The sequence below is a fragment of the Penicillium psychrosexuale genome (genome assembly GCF_028828465.1).
Source record: "Penicillium psychrosexuale strain IBT 29551 chromosome Unknown utg000003l, whole genome shotgun sequence".
In the NCBI taxonomy this organism is placed as follows: Eukaryota; Fungi; Ascomycota; class Eurotiomycetes; order Eurotiales; family Aspergillaceae; genus Penicillium; species Penicillium psychrosexuale.
Genome location: NW_026643188.1, coordinates 3,629,030 through 3,645,823, shown reverse-complemented (window position 1 = coordinate 3,645,823; position 16,794 = coordinate 3,629,030). Strand labels below are relative to the sequence as shown.

General features: G+C 48.5%; 7 protein-coding genes across 7 annotated transcripts; 3 read left to right on the top strand and 4 right to left on the bottom strand.

Moving 5' to 3' along the window:
• Positions 1–303: 303 nt before the first annotated feature.
• adk1 (adenylate kinase ADK1) lies at positions 304–1,285 on the bottom strand (the record flags this gene model as incomplete). Its single annotated transcript, XM_057186171.1, has 4 exons — positions 304–709; positions 786–940; positions 1,003–1,055; positions 1,126–1,285. The coding sequence occupies 4 exons, from the start codon at positions 1,283–1,285 to the stop codon at positions 304–306; spliced, it is 774 nt and encodes a 257-aa protein (XP_057042941.1).
• Positions 1,286–1,826: 541 nt separating this feature from the next.
• On the top strand, positions 1,827–3,028 carry rpn8 (proteasome regulatory particle lid subunit RPN8; the record flags this gene model as incomplete). The annotated part of the gene is made up of 3 exons (XM_057186170.1): positions 1,827–2,010; positions 2,078–2,349; positions 2,426–3,028. The coding sequence occupies 3 exons, from the start codon at positions 1,827–1,829 to the stop codon at positions 3,026–3,028; spliced, it is 1,059 nt and encodes a 352-aa protein (XP_057042940.1).
• A 1,134-nt stretch (positions 3,029–4,162) lies between these two features.
• Positions 4,163–6,272, bottom strand: N7518_005242 (ubiquitin carboxyl-terminal hydrolase; the record flags this gene model as incomplete). Its single annotated transcript, XM_057186169.1, has 3 exons — positions 4,163–5,663; positions 5,720–6,117; positions 6,165–6,272. 3 exons carry the CDS (start codon positions 6,270–6,272, stop codon positions 4,163–4,165), a joined length of 2,007 nt encoding a protein of 668 aa, XP_057042939.1.
• A 3,589-nt stretch (positions 6,273–9,861) lies between these two features.
• Positions 9,862–10,797, top strand: N7518_005241 (MYB DNA-binding domain protein; the record flags this gene model as incomplete). Its single annotated transcript, XM_057186168.1, has 2 exons — positions 9,862–10,322; positions 10,383–10,797. The coding sequence occupies 2 exons, from the start codon at positions 9,862–9,864 to the stop codon at positions 10,795–10,797; spliced, it is 876 nt and encodes a 291-aa protein (XP_057042938.1).
• A 276-nt stretch (positions 10,798–11,073) lies between these two features.
• On the bottom strand, positions 11,074–11,933 carry N7518_005240 (tRNA (carboxymethyluridine(34)-5-O)-methyltransferase; the record flags this gene model as incomplete). The annotated part of the gene is made up of 3 exons (XM_057186167.1): positions 11,074–11,542; positions 11,653–11,777; positions 11,838–11,933. The coding sequence occupies 3 exons, from the start codon at positions 11,931–11,933 to the stop codon at positions 11,074–11,076; spliced, it is 690 nt and encodes a 229-aa protein (XP_057042937.1).
• A 1,149-nt stretch (positions 11,934–13,082) lies between these two features.
• N7518_005239 (TBCB family protein) lies at positions 13,083–14,151 on the top strand (the record flags this gene model as incomplete). The annotated part of the gene is made up of 3 exons (XM_057186166.1): positions 13,083–13,358; positions 13,511–13,730; positions 13,811–14,151. 3 exons carry the CDS (start codon positions 13,083–13,085, stop codon positions 14,149–14,151), a joined length of 837 nt encoding a protein of 278 aa, XP_057042936.1.
• Positions 14,152–14,478: 327 nt separating this feature from the next.
• N7518_005238 (Cupin domain protein) lies at positions 14,479–16,617 on the bottom strand (the record flags this gene model as incomplete). The annotated part of the gene is made up of 5 exons (XM_057186165.1): positions 14,479–14,711; positions 14,777–15,025; positions 15,082–16,263; positions 16,326–16,489; positions 16,556–16,617. The coding sequence occupies 5 exons, from the start codon at positions 16,615–16,617 to the stop codon at positions 14,479–14,481; spliced, it is 1,890 nt and encodes a 629-aa protein (XP_057042935.1).
• Positions 16,618–16,794: the final 177 nt, after the last annotated feature.

The window sequence follows — 16,794 nt, the reverse complement described above, 5'->3', positions numbered from 1 at the left end:
GTTGGAAGGAATTAGACTACAGACTATAAGATTTACCAAATACATATCCAATTGAATGCGTACCGGTCTTGTGTATTCGGTACTCAAAAAGTACTCACAAAAAGTACACACATACTACTATACATGGCGGTCAACGGGATAAACCCACGTCTATATGTGGACGAGAACACCAGCCATACTTCGGGTATGCCCAAAGAAAAACATAGGAAAAAAAGGTAGGCATCACGGAGCCTGGACCGGTAAATTGTCCCAAATCACCTCCCAAATCCCCCTTTTTAAATGTAATCAATCCAACAAAATCGCTTACTGGCGGAAGACTCCAAGAATGCTCTTCCAGACCTGGCCAGGCTCCTGGCTAGCATCAATGCCGCGCCAGATACCGGTCTTCTTGTAGTACTCGACAACGGGGGTGGTCTGGGCGTGGTAGGTAGACAGACGCTTGGTGAGGGTCTCGGCATTATCATCGGAACGCTGGATCAACGGCTCGCCGGAGATGTCGTCCTTCATGTCATCCTTGGGCGGGTTGAAGATCTTGTGGTACGAGCGGCCAGAGGCAGGGTGGACCAAACGGCCGGTGATACGAGCCACCAGCAGGGAGTCGTCAATCTGCAACTCAATGGCGTGTTGGAGCTTCTGATCACGGGCGGTGAGCATGCCGTCGAGACGCTCGGCCTGCGCAACCGTCCGGGGGAAACCATCCAGAATGAAACTGTTCATCTCTCGTGTTAATTCTAACCGGGCCTTGGAAGAAAATGAATTTGGGAGGGAAATGGAAGTGTACGCACCCGTTCTTGCACTCGGAGTTGTTGTCCAGCTCGCTCTTGATCATGTTAATCATGATCTCGTCGCTGACAAGACCACCCTGGTCCATGATCTTCTTGGCTTCCCTTCCAAGATCGGTCTTCTTCGCGACCTGGGATCGCAGCATGTCTCCGGTGGCCTATTCAGGAAATGTATCAGCGGGAAGAGCTCATGCTGTACTCATGCAAACTTTCTACTCACCAGGTGGCACGCGCAGAACTTTTCCTTAAGTTTCGGGGCTTGAGTACCCTTGCCTGGTTGAAACTGTTAATATCCATCGGTTTTTTTTTCTATTCTTTTTCCAGTTATAGTTCAATCGCATACCTGCACCGGGAGGACCCATCAGGATGATGCGCATCTGTTCGGCGACAGACTTGGGCTTGCCGCCATTGGCGAGACGGTTCTCAAGCTCGGACACCTTTGCCTCCAGCTGGTGGATAGTGTTTTTCAGGCCGGAAAGGGCATCTTCAGTGATGGGAGCCATTGTGAATTGTAAGAGGGGAGAGTTTTGATGAAGAGAAAAGCTGTAGACGGGGAAACGGAGAAATGGGGAAAGGGAAGATTCGCGAGGAACTTAGCTCCCGAGGTTCGGAGAGCACGGGCTTCACGAGGGAATGGGGGAATGGGGGAAAATGGCCTGAAGACCTTTTGTAGAGGCGATGTGTAGGTTAGATGCTGATACAATTGACGTTTAGTATCTATCTATATTCTCTATATTCTCTGTCTTCTCTGTCTACTCTATCTTTTCTATATTCTATACATATACATTCTATACACCTCCATAGTCCAAGTTTCTTCAGTTAACCGGGCAAAGTGCAAGGTGGCCGCTTACTAAGTCCTCCAGCCTCAAGATGGCGCAGCTCTGTGGCGGAGAGCTCTCAAGAGCACCTGTGCATCATCGCTCTCCATCCACCGCATTCTCCTGTCTCGCGTTGATTTGCTGCTTCATTGGATTTTATTTGATCTACGACCTTTAATCATCCTTTACCCCTCTCGATTCCTTTTCACCTCTTCTCCCTTTGACGATGCCTGCCACCACGGCGGACACGCTATCCCTTGTCAACCGCTCCGTGACGGTTGCCCCGTTAGTCCTCCTCTCCGTCGCAGATCACTATGGGAGAACGGCAAAGGGTACCAAGAAACGTGTTGTAGGCGTGCTGCTGGGTGAGAACTCGGGCGATAATGTCCGGGTATCAAACAGTTTTGCTGGTAAGTGCAAGCTTCGATGAATTAAACTCATACAAGAGATGAGCTGACATCTGTTCTATCTCTCTAGTCCCGTTCGAGGAAGATGAAAAAGACCCATCGGTGTGGTTTTTAGATCACAACTTCGTGGAGTCGATGAGGGATATGTTCAAGAAAATCAATGCTCGCGAGAAGCTAGTCGGCTGGTACCACTCGGGTCCCAAGCTGCGCGCTTCGGATTTGGAGATCAATGAGCTCTTCAAGAAATACACGCCCAACCCCTTGCTGGTTATTGTCGATGTACAACCAAAGGAAGTTGGTGTACCTACAGATGCTTATTTCGCTGTGGATGAAATCAAAGATGTGAGTTTGCATTGAATCCGAGGAAGCGTCCATCAGGCCATCAGCGCTAACCAGGGCTTTTTTTTCTTACTTGCAGGATGGAACAACAACTTCCCGGACATTTGTGCACACCCCGTCGATAATCGAGGCAGAAGAAGCAGAGGAGATTGGCGTGGAACACCTCCTCCGAGACATCAGGGACGTTGCAGTCGGCACACTTTCCACCCGTATCACGTCGCAGCTGCAGTCGCTGCAAGGATTGCATCTGCGGCTACGCGATATCGGTCAATACCTCCAAAAAGTTCTCGACAAGGAACTTCCCGTCAACCACGCCATTCTGGGCAACCTCCAGGATGTTTTCAACCTCCTTCCCAATCTGTCCACCCCACCGGCAACGCAGCGGACCAGCGGCCAGGAGCCGCAGATCGAGAATAGCGAGTTGGCACGGGCCATGAGTGTCAAGACTAATGACCAGTTGATGGCTATCTACATCAGCAGCTTGATCCGTGCTATCACGGCTTTCCACGACTTAATCGATAACAAGATCCAGAACCGACAGCAGCAAGAGGAGAGTGACACCAAGCGGGACCAGGAGGCCAATGGAACTAAGGGAGACAAGGATGCTAAGAAGGCCGGCACACCAAACGCCGAGCAGAAGGAGGAGCAGGATAGTTCCGACAAGAACAAGAAGAAGAACTAGGGGACTTTTCTTAATTTATTCTCTTCCGGAAAGGATTATCAATCCAATCAGTTAAACATACCACATTTAAACCGGGTTTCTTGTATCTCATGTACATTGGATAGTCAAGGCCAAGATCCTATGTTTAGATCTGTCCAATTTGCACAGCGAACAACAACTATCTCGTAAAGTAATAACACTGCCATTGGTGTATCTATCATACAATCATCCCGCAATCTTAAGAGCTCCGGGACAAGTCTCCATTCGGGGCCAGCCGACTTCCCATGCGTTCAACGATTGACTGTTCGGACACGGGCAGATGGTTCATGTGGAATGGACAAGGACTTGTTGTCATATGCAGATACCTAGGATGGGTTTCATAAGGTCGCTTAGCAGCTTGCCGCAGGGTCAAGGACAAACACAAGTGCGTAAAATTCATCGTACATCCATTTGCGTTGACGTGTCAAGAGCCAAGCAAATCAACCACCCCAACCAGCACACCAGCCTGCCAGTTCCTCCTTGGAAACGGCGAGCCTGTCATCCCCATCAACCCCGAACAGCTCAGGGCACCGTGTATATAGAATACAGGCTAGAATATGTTTGCAGGTAGGAGGCGACACCCGAGCCGTACCACGAGCTAAGGTTCCGCCAAATGAGTAGGCCAACTGGTTCTGTTTGTTTGTCGAATCATGCAGGAGTGGAGGGTCTCGGTATGCAGACAGGGTAAATGTAGGACAGCTGCAATTCCAGGCACGCAGCCTAACCTCATAGCCCTTTTCTTGGGAGGGGATTGAGGAGCCGGGAAGTGAAGGCGGAATTGACGTAGATATTACGATGAAAATGTCCTCTTGGATTTGGGATGTGGAAGATCGATCTGAGCGTACAATCCGACGTACTAGTTTGCGATCGAGGATATCAAGAGCAGGGAGGAAGTCATTTGGAAACAGACAGTGCAATGTTAACATCAGTGGTTTTATAGTCTTAGACAGTGCTGGCTGTGACAATTCAGCGATTAAATGATCAATGAAGATGTGAGGAGAATTGGAATCCATTTGTGGTAGAAAGAGGGAAGAAACCTGAAACTTGAAACTGAAAACCGAAGAAAAAACTAAACTCCGAGATATTGAACTTCTGAACTTCTGAACTTCTCAACTTCTACTTCTTCTTTCCCTTCGCCTTCGCCTTTCCCTTCGCCGCTGTCTTGGTCGCTGTCTTGGTCGCTGTCTTGGCCTTTCCCTTCTCTTCATCTCCCTTCGCTGAGTCCTTCACCTTTGGCTTGGCCTTTCCCTTCTCCTTCTCCTTCTCCTTCTCCGTCTCCGTCTCCGTCTCTTCATCTCCCTTCGCTGTGCCCTTCAACCTTTTTATCACCTTGGTAATTGCCGACTCTCCTGCCTTATCGGCTTCCTTGCCCACCTTCCTCTTGAGTCGATTGTAGTGTAGACCTTGAACTTCAAGATCTAAGATCTTTTCCCCATTCCCCTGATCTTCAGTCAAAGTTACCTGAAGTCTTCCTCGTTGCTTCTGCCAATTGACCATATCCTTGTCGCAACCAGGGCAAATAGCAGATTTGTTCGCTTCTTTGGCTGTTATGTTCGCTCCTTCGGCTGTTTTGTTCGCTCCTTCGGTTGTTCTTCTCTTCTCCTCCCATTCCTTCGCCCATTCCTTCGCCCATTGATCCCACTCCTTATGCCTCGCATCCGCTGAGCGGGCTATATAGGTATCGACAACCTGGGGAATGATCACCTCCAGTAACTTCTCCAATGTCCTGGGATCAACTCCCCAGGCACTGGCGCCTGACTCAGGGACAGAGTTCTCAGGGACAGAGCTCCCAAAGACAGAGTTCCCAAAGATAGAATTCCCAAAGATAGAATTCCCAAACACAGACTTCTCAAAGGCAGGGTTCTCAAAGACAGGGTTCTCAGGGATCTTAACGACAGTGTTCTCAGGGACCGGGGGTAATCCTGGGCCAGGATCAACATTCTCAAACACATCATCGTCCGAGCATAAACCGGAGTCGGTCTGAATGGCCTCGTCATCTGGGATTATCTCTGCCTCGTCTTCCGTGGGTAACCGGCGGTATGTAAAGAGATAACAGGTAGCGGGATAGTCCAGGCTGCTCTCGGGTCCTTCGGGGTCCCAGTCATAGACCTGAGTGTCATTCGCCATAGACCATTGACCTCCTTTACTTTTAACAGCGATCATGTAATGACCTGATTGTACATGCTGGCCAAAATGCAAGACCATCGAGGTCAGTTTATACCGGACGACTTTTCGTTCGTTGCCCCAGCATTCATCCATGAACCGTGTCTCGATATTTAGCTGCTCGGTCAGATATACGTGGGTTTGGATCTTTTGGCCAAAATCATTGGCGCGGTTGAGCTGGATCACGAGAAGCTCAGGAAAACGTCCAATTCGGTCGGTGGATGTCTTCTTGCCTCCACAGTCCTGACATGTACCGAGATCGTCCACATTTTCAAAGTATTGTTTGACTACATCGCCCAAAGTAGGCCTGGCGGGGAGTGTGTTGTGCTCTGAAAATGGGAGCAGCATGACCGGTTGCTGTCTCGGGGTGCACCTTGGGGCACAGGGGTTTTCCCCAGCACATTCTATCCTCTGGATGATTCCGACCTCGAACATATCTTCGAAGTCTCCTTTCCTGGAGTCTCAAGTCAGTCTTCTGCGTGTAGAGGGAATATGGAGAGAATAACATACATCATAGGCCTGATGCCCTTTTTGATGGCTTTGTATACTTTATGAAAGTACTCTGCTGGGTCTTGTTCCGAATTCTCGCCGTTTGGTTTCCACTTAAGCAAGATCGTCCTTGCTAGATATCTAAAGGTATAGATCCAATTTCCAGTTTCATTTGCCCAATAACCTTGGAAGACCTCGGCAAGTTCGCAAACTTGGCATCTGCGGAAATCTTCACCCATCTTGCAAACGTAACCCCTGGGGGCATGGTGGTTCATATACCAGATGAGCCAATTGTGAAGAATCGGCATATGCAGAAGCATTTGGAAGACGACATTTCGATAGCAGTCAACCCGGGCATTGGGCAAGCCCACGGTGGTCTTATTGGGCAAGGCTGGATGCCAATGTTTGGGGATGACGGTCTATCTCTCTTGTTAGACTTGTTGATGTAGAGGTTGGCTACACTCACTCTCATTTTCTCTTCGTCTGATCTTCCCCTTTGCGCTGTTGAGGCTTCGACTTCCTCCTCTTCCTCTTCCTCTAGGACTTTCTTTGGGACTTGTTTAGTTTTGGCCATGATAGAATATGAAATAAATCGGATATGTGAAGCTGTTGCTCACCTGAGGGGGTCGCAGTCTAATTTATCTCGCATTGCAACTGATTTTCATTGTTCTCATCTCCAAAGAAAATGTGGCATCGATTGGGAATTCTTTGAATGCATGATGGAACCAATGAATCAGGGATATGGTGATCAAAGAAAGGCAAGAACTCTACTGAACTCTCGAGACATTCATTCAACTTTCATTCAAACCCCATACCGCTTTCACTTGATTATTTTGTTCCTTCACAGACTTTGAGCTGTTCCATTTACCAGATCCCAAGTCAACTTATATCAAAACAAAGAAACCATCTATAAATAGCGGGCTGTTCACACACATACAACATATTCAAAGAGAACGAGATGAAAATAAGAACTGCATCCCTGAAATCAGCTTCCCAGGATATCTCGGTGAACTTCCCAGTCAGATCCCAGGGCACAATGGGACCATAAACGGGCTGGAATCAGCCAATTTCCTTGCTGGCCGTGTTCCCCCGGTTTTTGCAGAAGAATGTTCGAGACCGATAATCTTAAGTCTACTACAACATATGGAGCAAGTGTAGGAGAAATACTCCGTGCAAATGAACCGCGTTCCACCTAAAGTGTCTAGTGTCTAGAAGGGACTTGACCACACAGCAGCTGTTTCAGATGTGGAGCCAAATGAAATAGAAATCTCCAGGCTGATGATTGGCCATGGAATATCAAGAGGTCCGGCCGAAAGCTATACCGTGCTCCTTCTCTTGTCGGGATCTTCTCTGTGTCTCTCTGTACTTTGTGTTAGTATACGTACATATTTGAGATACATCCACTTTCGGAACAAATATGGCCTCCCCCGATGATCCATAGCAAAATAGTGTACTCCGTAGGGAGTGTTGACAGCAGGGTTCCTCCCCATCTACCGAAGATCCACCGTTGAGCGCACTGCCCCAATTCGAACGGTTGGGCGCCACTGGAGCTGAAGCAGATGATCCTACGGATCTAAGTGGAACAGTTAATTCTCCGTTCACAGTGCATATGTGGCTAGTGGTAGGTACATACATAGTGAGATATAAGAGAAACCCACTCGCATCCATCTGAAATGATACCAATGGCAAAATAATGAGCTTCGAATCAAAAACGACCAAAAAAACCGGGTCCAACGGGTGCGTGTCGGATATTTAGGGTGATCGCGACAATAAATAGAAAAGAGAAACACTCCGCGCAGCGCCACCAGCTCTTCGCTACCACTTAAGTCATAGTCATGATGATCCGACATTTGCCCCTCCTTGAAACTCCACCCCGTTCATTCTTCATGGTTGGCTGAACCTGCCCCCTCAACTGTACATACGGTGTGTGTGCGCCGTTAGAGTAGGGCGACATCCTGTATCATCACACTCGTGGCTTCTTCCCTCCCGCGTCTGACTGTTAACATATCTTTTGTCTCCCCCCAGGCCCTCGAAGCACGGCCTGAATTCCTTTTACTTTTATACCTCTCCCCATTATACCGGTCATTCCCCTCGGATATAATCCAGACATTGGTCTACGGATAGCCCCCCGTTGCTCCAAGCGGATCATAAGGTCGATGAAGCCGTAGCTACCGAACGGGTCATGTCTGTGCTGGCTCCGAACGAAGCCAAGGGAGGCAACGATCGCCTTGCGAACGTTGTACATGATCCACTTACACGTTCGACTTTCTGTTTTTCTTTTTTTCTTTTTTTTTTTTTTGCCTTTGCCTTTTTGTTGCCTGATGGGTTGGAAAGTTGACAGACAGGATTCGAGGCCCGGGAGTACAAAGTACGAACAGGAAGAGGGATAGCTTGCTGATCCTCGGTGCATTGACTGAACGGAGGTTTCAGGAAGACTGATCGTCGGAGTGAAGAAAGGGGAGTATCATGTAGGGAAGTCCGTGGTAATGGATAGAATAATGGAAGTATAGATATACTCATAGATAGAGTGTATGATATAGTTAGAGTACTATATTGTCTACTCCGTGGAATAAGACTTCCCCAAGCCGATGCCCGGTTTCTGGGTCCAGAGGCATCACGTGCACTAGAATTGCATTGTACGGGAAATTGGCTGTCAAAAAGGTGGAAATTGTGGAAATTGTGGAAATTGAATTCGACCCACCAGTCCCTTAATCTTGGAAATGCGTGAACGCGTGCCCCGTCGTTCAAGAGCCAGTTCTAAGACCTTAGCCTGAGGGAAAGCAAATTACCTTACCAATCTTAAATCTATGAGATGTATAGAACCAGATTCGAGACCTCAGGTCCTGGATTCATTAAAGAAAAAGAAAAAAAATATATATATATTTCCTCATAGAATGTTCCATTCGGCTTCGAAGCCCACCACCTTTATATATCTCTCTCTCTTTAATAAGGTACTTATACCAGAAGGAATAAACACATGGACACCCGAGAGTCGGGAACGCCCCACAAACAAGAGCAAGGGGGGAAGAACCTTGGAAGTGAATAATCACAGAAAATTCCCCGACTGGTTCCAAGGGTGACATATCCTGGTCAATCCCCCAAGGAATTCAAGATATTCCCAAAAAGCCGTTAAAGATCTGGAACTTTTAGTTGCAACGGGCTGGACTCTGGACCGGAGAAGACCGTTCTCATTTAACCAAAGGGTGATGCGGGTCCCCGGGCTTGATTTATGGATTTAATGGAATTGGGATTATTTATTATATATTTATTATATAATTTAATGTTTTTTTTAATGTTTTTTTAATGTTTCTGGATTAATTTTGACTTTTTTAAGTTTGAAATAAAAACACAAACCCAAAGGAGTGGCCCCATTGGGATTACCTTGAATTAATTAATCGGCTTTAGCCATCATTTAATCGGGTACTTATGGTAAGGACTCTGGTACATACCGTTTGATCCCAGAGAACGTTGCCCCTCATTCCTTCTCTGGGTTAGTATGAAACTCTGCAGGTCATATCAAACATTGCCCGTCTATATACTTTGGAGTCGATAGCTCTCGAGAGTCGCCCTATTTATATCCATTCCAGTGATATCGCAAGCCTGAAGACTTGAACCGACCAGGACGGATGATCTAAAAATCCAGACCAGCATGACGAAGATCACCCAGAGTAGACCAGGGGAACTGACCGCATCTTTAATTAAAACCAGTGGATATTGAAGTATTTTTTACTCTGTAACAGCCGTTACCCTTAATAGTCCACCCCCCAACGGTCTAAGACTCTTCTTCTCCTCCCTTCGCTTCAAGATAGGTTTAGATCAGCTGTCACTTCTGCATTCGTTTCACCTTCTAGTTGAATGCTTCATATCGTCCTTTTCCTTCTTCTCCCTTTTCTGTACGAATTCTACAATCCTTGAATTCTTCAATTTCCATACTTCCTTCCCCTCACTTCTATTCTCTGATATCCTGGAGAATTCATCCAATTCAATTCGAGAAAAAAAGAAAGAACACCTTGGAGAACGTTGGATCGTTCTGTCATATTTTGGGAAAGACTTGGGTTCACGAGCACCTTCCCTCTTTTTCCTTCTTCTCCCCTTCCCCCTCTAGTCGGGGATCTCCCTGCTGCTTTGTTCTCTGTTCTATTCACCGGTGCTCATCCGCGCATATGATTGCGTTACAAAATCGGCCTATATTGCCTCCTGTCAAAGTGGATATCTCACTGCTACTCAAGCCCCAAGATGAGGAAGAAGCCGCCCCCGGCCTGAACACTGGGTACCCGCCCAGAACGATAGGGCCACCACTGGGTCTGGGTCCCATGATGACTATGCCAGGCCCGGCTGCCATGGCGATGCCACCCTTGACCAAGTCCGGTCCATCGGGTGCTGCCAAGCGCCTGCAGCCCTCGCATACGTCCGAATCTCCAGCCAAGAAGCAGTCCAAATGGTCGCCAGATGAGGACGCCTTGATCATCGAACTGCGTGGCAGTGGCATGAAGTGGGAGGATATCAGCAAACGACTCCCCGGCCGCAGTGCCATCAGTTGCCGTCTTCATTATCAGAACTACTTGGAACGCCGCAGTGAATGGGATGAAGATAAGAAGAACAAACTAGCCCGTTTATACGAGAGGTAGGTTTGGGATAGAGATGACAAGAAACCAAATTCACTAATCTCACACTCGTCTGGCAGGTTCAAAGCCGAAATGTGGTCCAAGGTAGCGGAGGAAATGGCTATCCCATGGCGTGCAGCAGAGGCCATGCACTGGCAGCTGGGAGAGCAGGAGATGGCTCGACGCGCAGGCGTGGTGCCATTCTCTCTCTCCAGTGCTGCCATCGATCCCCCAACCACTAGAACCCGCCGTGCCAGCACCTCTCTATCCCGGCCGAGAAAGGGATCTTCCTCACGCGCAATCCCAGGCCATCTGCCAGGACTTCCACCTCAACTTCCCTCCCTGGAAGAGCTCACTGCAGGCGTCCCTGCATACGCACCGGCTCCACCTCCCCCGAGAGAGTTCTATGGAATTGGACGACCACCAGAGATGGGGATTCCCCCACCAAATTTCATGGGCCATCACCTTGGCATGCCCCCTCGGACCATGCCTTAGGATGAGATGACGACGACGATGACGCCCTATACGTCTTTCCTTGAGTTTCTCCTGCCTTTTTTTTCTTTTCTTTTGTGATTTTTCTGTTACGAATTGCATAGCGCCGGTTGGAGGTATATCGTGATTTGTGGGGATAGTGAATCGTATAGATGATTTCTACCCCTCGGTGTTTGTTGCGTTCTTTTCCTTTTGTTTGCAGAAATTTTGGCGGGGCCAGCAAGTGCGAATTGATGTGCCATGACTCCGAGGCTGGCTCTCGGAACGCATATCACATTTTCATACGTCATGAGCCGTTTTGGGGGTTGCGATCGCCCACCAGTTATCTTTCTCGTACCCGGATTCTAGCACACGACCGCCAGCATTGCCGATGTCGCGCTCCAGCTCGCCTTCCGCGTACAGGTGGTAGTAGCGATGGAAAGTCTGGGGTTGATCACCTTTACGAACCCAGGGAACCATTCGATCTTGCTCGTCGCCCTTGTCCCAACCTCTACGGCTATTCTTTTGCTCGAGGGCCCAGGCGTAGATCAGGACTTTCCCGCCCTCCTGCGTCTCTGAACCATGCTTCACAGTTCGCATGATCTCGGCGACAGCCTGGACTCGCCGAGCCGGAGTGGAAAGATGGTGCACCACCGCGATTGAAATCGCAAAGTCAAAGCTAGCATCCCGGTGTGGAAGGTCAAGGATATCGGCCACCACGGTCGAATGCGGCTGATGTTGCAGGGCAATCCGAGCCAGGTTCTCAGATCTGCCACCGGGTTAGCCCAGATCAAGTTAAAGGGATCCAATGGACAAGTGGAATGATATCCTAGGGAAATGAAGTAGTCTATAGAAAATCCAATTCATATCAGAACATACCTATCTGAGGCAATGATGAAAACGTCTCGATTGACCATCAAGTTTTTGCCATTACCACACCCTACATCTAAACCCACTGCACCTGGTTCTAGGCGTGTGAGGAATCGCTCGACTATAGGCCATGGCTAGAATTGTGATTAGTTAGAACTTTCTAAGGTGGCGGTAGCCAGTCGCTTAAAACACACCTTGTAGCGGGTGGCAGAGAAATGCTGAGCGATCTCTTGGTACACCTCATGGACATTTTGCTGCTCATACGCTTCGCCTGTTTGTTGGGACGCCATGCTGCTCTCGTCGTGAATAAGGTGGGAGCTGTTGCAGAGTTGAAAAGTCAAGCGAGAATGGATATCACGTGGCTCGCGATTTGTAACGGGCATAATATCTACATCATATTCGCGATGTTGAATTTTTATAAGTTTCCAAAAAGCATAAAGTACCAAGCTTGAATCATGTCAAGTTTGGCTGTCTTGACTATTTTTTAATTGGAAAATGACCAATTGTTGTAGAGTTGTATAATAAGGGTCAGCCGTGAAGTATGAACGCTGTATGAGAATGCAAGCTACTATGGCATAGTATAGGATATATTGCACAATATGGTAGATTAATAGCCTATATTTGATAGGCCTGGCTTCCATGATAGGGTTAGACTTGACTTGTTCTATGGAAATGACTAGATATGTATTCCTAACACGCGGTAGTCTGCGTAGTAATTTGTATTCCCCAGTATCTCAATGCCAGTACTACTTAGACACACATATTATTCAGATATATCGTAAGTAGTTAACCTTCAACAGCTACAAAGCTGTGGCTTGTTTTTATATCAATTTCTTACAGAAGGTTGACTTACTTTGACATCACTTTGACATCCCGTTTAGGCAATTGTTTATCTACATAACCTGCACAAATAGGCGGCTCTTAGTTTCATCTTGTCCTCTTTACTTCTCACATATCATTTGCCAATTCCATTCTCAACTGCGTGTAGCGTCAAGCGGTGCCTGTTCCTGGCGGAGACCGCTTACTAATAATCGCTTCTTCGAGATTGGGCGATATTCCTTTTCCTGTCAACCACAGGGGAGCACAAGATCAACTGTAAGTACTACCTACCCCGTTCAAGGACTGTCCTTTTCGTCTAGAATATGTTGTGTTCCTTCCAACGGCCACAAAGTTGCCCTGGCAAGTATCGGCAGCTTCTTATGCCCCTCAGGGGAATTTGATATCAGCAATTCAGCATGCAATAGTATGCATAGTCTTCCTTGTTTATTTTTTGTTACTCTTAAAGATTACAGGATCTTGAATCTAGTTGTCTGATTTCGATTATTTTTTTCTTTGAATGCCTCACACCCTACCATCAAAGAACTTGCATTGATCCACGGCCCACTCTAACATTTCTTCCTAGAAACACGAACAGACAAGTCAAGTCATACAAAGAAAATATGGCATTCCAGCCTACCCCGATGGATATCTCCGTCATCATCACCAACGCGGCTCTAGCCAAGCCCGGAAATTCGGAGCCTCGATTCCTGACTGAACGCCGCATCACCCCAACTTGGACGGTGATGCAGGTTAAGACCAAGTTAGAGACTATGACGGGAATCCCACCAGGATGCCAGCGCCTGCGGGTGAAAGTTCCCGGTCGACCTGACCAATGGGCCGATGGGGACGACCGCCTGATTGGAGATTGGGGGTTGGTCAAGGGGTCGGAGATCGAGGTGGGTTCTCTTTTCTTTCTATGTCTTGCTGTTCATTTGACCCTGTTCTGGTTGCTTTACCGGGCCCAAAACGGCATGTCCTTTGATCCGAGTTGTCAGGGCAATGGATATGCTACGAATTCTGAACATATTCTGATTTATCTCCTCACTAGGTCAATGACAGCCGCCCGCAAACCATGCGGGCTAACTTCGCCGACTTATCATCAGTCGAGAAATATGTGCTGCCAACTGAGACATACGAGGCCCGTTCGGACTCTGTGTTGGCTTGGAAGAAGAACCAGAAGCTGGGCCGGTTTGACCCTAACGCTCTATCGCCCGAAGAGGCTTTGCGACATCAAGTTGAGAAAGACCGGACCGAGGTTCAAACGAGAGGTTCGTTGAAACAAAACATTTCAAGTGTCAATGCAATTTCTTTTTCTTTTTCTTTCGTTAATCTAATAATATATTGGCAGGAATCACTGTTGCTAGACGAGCTATCGTTCTGCCTTCATCTCCGCCGCATATTCGACGTGGCACGATCCGCTTCATTGGACCTGTTCCGACTATTCCTATTACCGGCCCGGTTCGCGAGCTGCAACAGGATGCAAAGCTTCCGGCAGATCTCCAGCCCATCTGGGTCGGGATTGAGCTTGACGAGCCGATGGGGAAGAACGACGGTAGTGTGGGCGGACAGCGCTACTTCGAGTGCTTAGGCAACAGGGGCGTCTTCGTGAAGCCCGAGAAGGTCGAGGTTGGAGAATTCCCCCCGTTGGGTCTAGATGACGACCTAGATGACCTAATGGAGGAGATTTAGTACACTGAGTATGTGTACTTTGAACGAATACATTTCGATAGTTTCGAATACATGAGGTTCTGATTCCCAGCTTCCCTCGGTTGCTCTTCCATCACCAATTATCACCAATAGATATTGCATAATTAACTGGAGAAACAGGCGGAAAAAACGCCAAATTCCCTGGTAATCGTATGAAAACAAATCGCTGAAGAACGAATAACAATAAAAGACATTTAGATGCCCACAAAATGAGACTTGGGGGCATTGACGTAGAAGAAAGGTATCATGGCGCGTTGTCAATGCCTACAAACATGAAAACAGGAGTGGAGGGCAGAGCAAATGGAGAGATCATTTGCCAATCTTCTTCTGCTTGCCCTTGGGGCGACCCTTGGCTTTCTTCGCAGGGACATGAACAGGAGCGGTGGGAGTGTCGGCTTCAAATTCGCTCTCAGGGCCGACATCCTGGGACATTTGCGGTGTTTCGTCCTCGTTCTCGTTCTCATTCTCATCGGGGACACAGCCTTGCGTGAAGAAAAGTCGAGCCTCTTTTTGGTGGGTGTTTGCAAAGCTATAATAGTTACCTGGAGATGGGATCATGGTGTCAATTAATTGATACGAATCAAGAAGCCATGAACATGAGACTCACCACGGGGAACTTGGAAAACACAACCCTTTCCGGCACTGAACTGGACACCTGAGATATCCACTTGAACACGCCCGTGACAGACATAAAAGACCATATGCATTTTCTTCGAGTTCTTGGGTTTCTTGACTCCGTCAGGTGGGAGCTCCACAACGCCAGACCCGATGAAAGACGAGCTAAGCAGCTTCGCAAATCGGAAGGTTGAGTCTTTGACTTCTCTGGTTTCGATTCCAGAGGGAGCATACGCAATGTCTGTATCAAGATCGACTTAGTAAAGGAACCAAATATGAAGGGGCTGGGGTTCATACCTAGTACTTCCTCCTCCTTTGAACTCGTCTGTGTTTTCCCGTCCCATTTGAGTGTGTAGCCATGAAGAACACCACCTTCCTTCTCCCAGAGATCAACATCCTCATCTTCGTCCGAAGAGTCATCCTTTCGTTTCTTAGACTTAGACTTGTGGGACGTTGAGCGTTTCCCCTTCTTCTTCTTTTCAGGCTCTTGCTCCTCGGTGCGAATGACCTCTTTGATGGTTGAAAGAGGGTATCGATGTCCCTCGGCTGCCTCCCCGTCACCGAAGACGCACCGTTCGTTGCGCCAGTATGCTAGTGGTCGGACCGAAACCCGCCCAGATCGAGTGTGAGTTGCACTATTGTCGGTGGGAATTTCACGTTTGAGGATATACAAACTTCGGCCCTTCAAAGGACCTGTGCGGTTGGCGTAATTCTCAACCACCCGATCCAATTCCGGTTCCAAAGGTTCACGCACCGGTGGAGATGCTTTGGTGGTATTTCGCTTTTTGGTTGGCCTGGGGTCGGCATCTTCTTCGACGTTACGACGTTGAGACTTTGGACGTCCGCGCGGCGCAGGGGGTTTTGCCTGATTCTTGCCTGCCTTGGCGCTATTTGGCGCGACCTTCTTTGTTGACTTGGAGGCCAGAACGGGTTCTTCCCGAGGCGGAGTCGTGTCAGTCGTGGATGAATTGCCGCCATGTTCGTGTTGGTCTTGCCCGGGAGAATCGGGTACCTTCTCTGCAGCAACAGAATCAGAATCCACATCCAGACTGCCACCGAAATCTTGTTGTACTGTGGCGAATGCACTCGCGTTCTCGTCGCCATCGCCGTCGGCGTCGGAAAAGTCTGAAAAGTCATGTATGACTGCGGGCTCGGATTCTGACGCTAGCTGTGCTTTTGTCGTGGGTTTTCGCCGTGTGCCATTCCTCTGATTTGAGCGTCCTACGTTCACCGAGCGAGTGGAAAGAGGAGATAGATCTTGGCGCAATTCTCCCTGTGCGCCCGCGAAACCTTTGCCGTCAGACGGACTAGACGACTCGAGAATATCCTGCGGGTCTGGAGTTGATTGCAACGCTGGTGTCCTCCGCGGAGACCCAGTGAGGCCAGTCTTCATCGGCGACCGCGCAGCAGGCGGGGGGAGAAAAGAGGTACGTGAGCCATTTGTGCCCTTGAGAAAGTCCATGGGATCTGGCGCATTGCCTATAGAATGTGCATCAGCACGCAATGAGTCGGCAATATAAGGCGACACTGAATCAGCCCACCTTCGTCCATCGACATGCCCTCGGACCCAGCCGAAGAGTTATTTTCCTCCTCTTCAAACCCATTGAGCTGCACAGGCGACTTTTCAGGAGACGAGAAGAGACCGTCAACTTCTTCCATTCCATGTTCATCGCGTCGACCTTCCTTCAGCGATATGCCAGTGCGCCTAGACGTATTGGATCAGTATAGCGGTCCTAGTACAAGTGGAATTGACTATAACATATCGACTCACCTTCCCTTAGTTCCCACATTGGAGTAGTCGAAGTCGCGGGCCTTTCCGGGCCCTCGTGCCATATTGGAAGTTGAGCACCAGGATAGAATTGAAATCAAAAGATAGAGAGAGATTCAAGAAAATCAGTCAAAAGAGAGACAAGGTGGAGGGCAGGAATGCGGAATTTAGGCGGGAAGAGCAACACGCGCCCCCGCTAATCCCGAACAGTCGACGCGTTGTGCAGTTGTGCACTCGGGAGA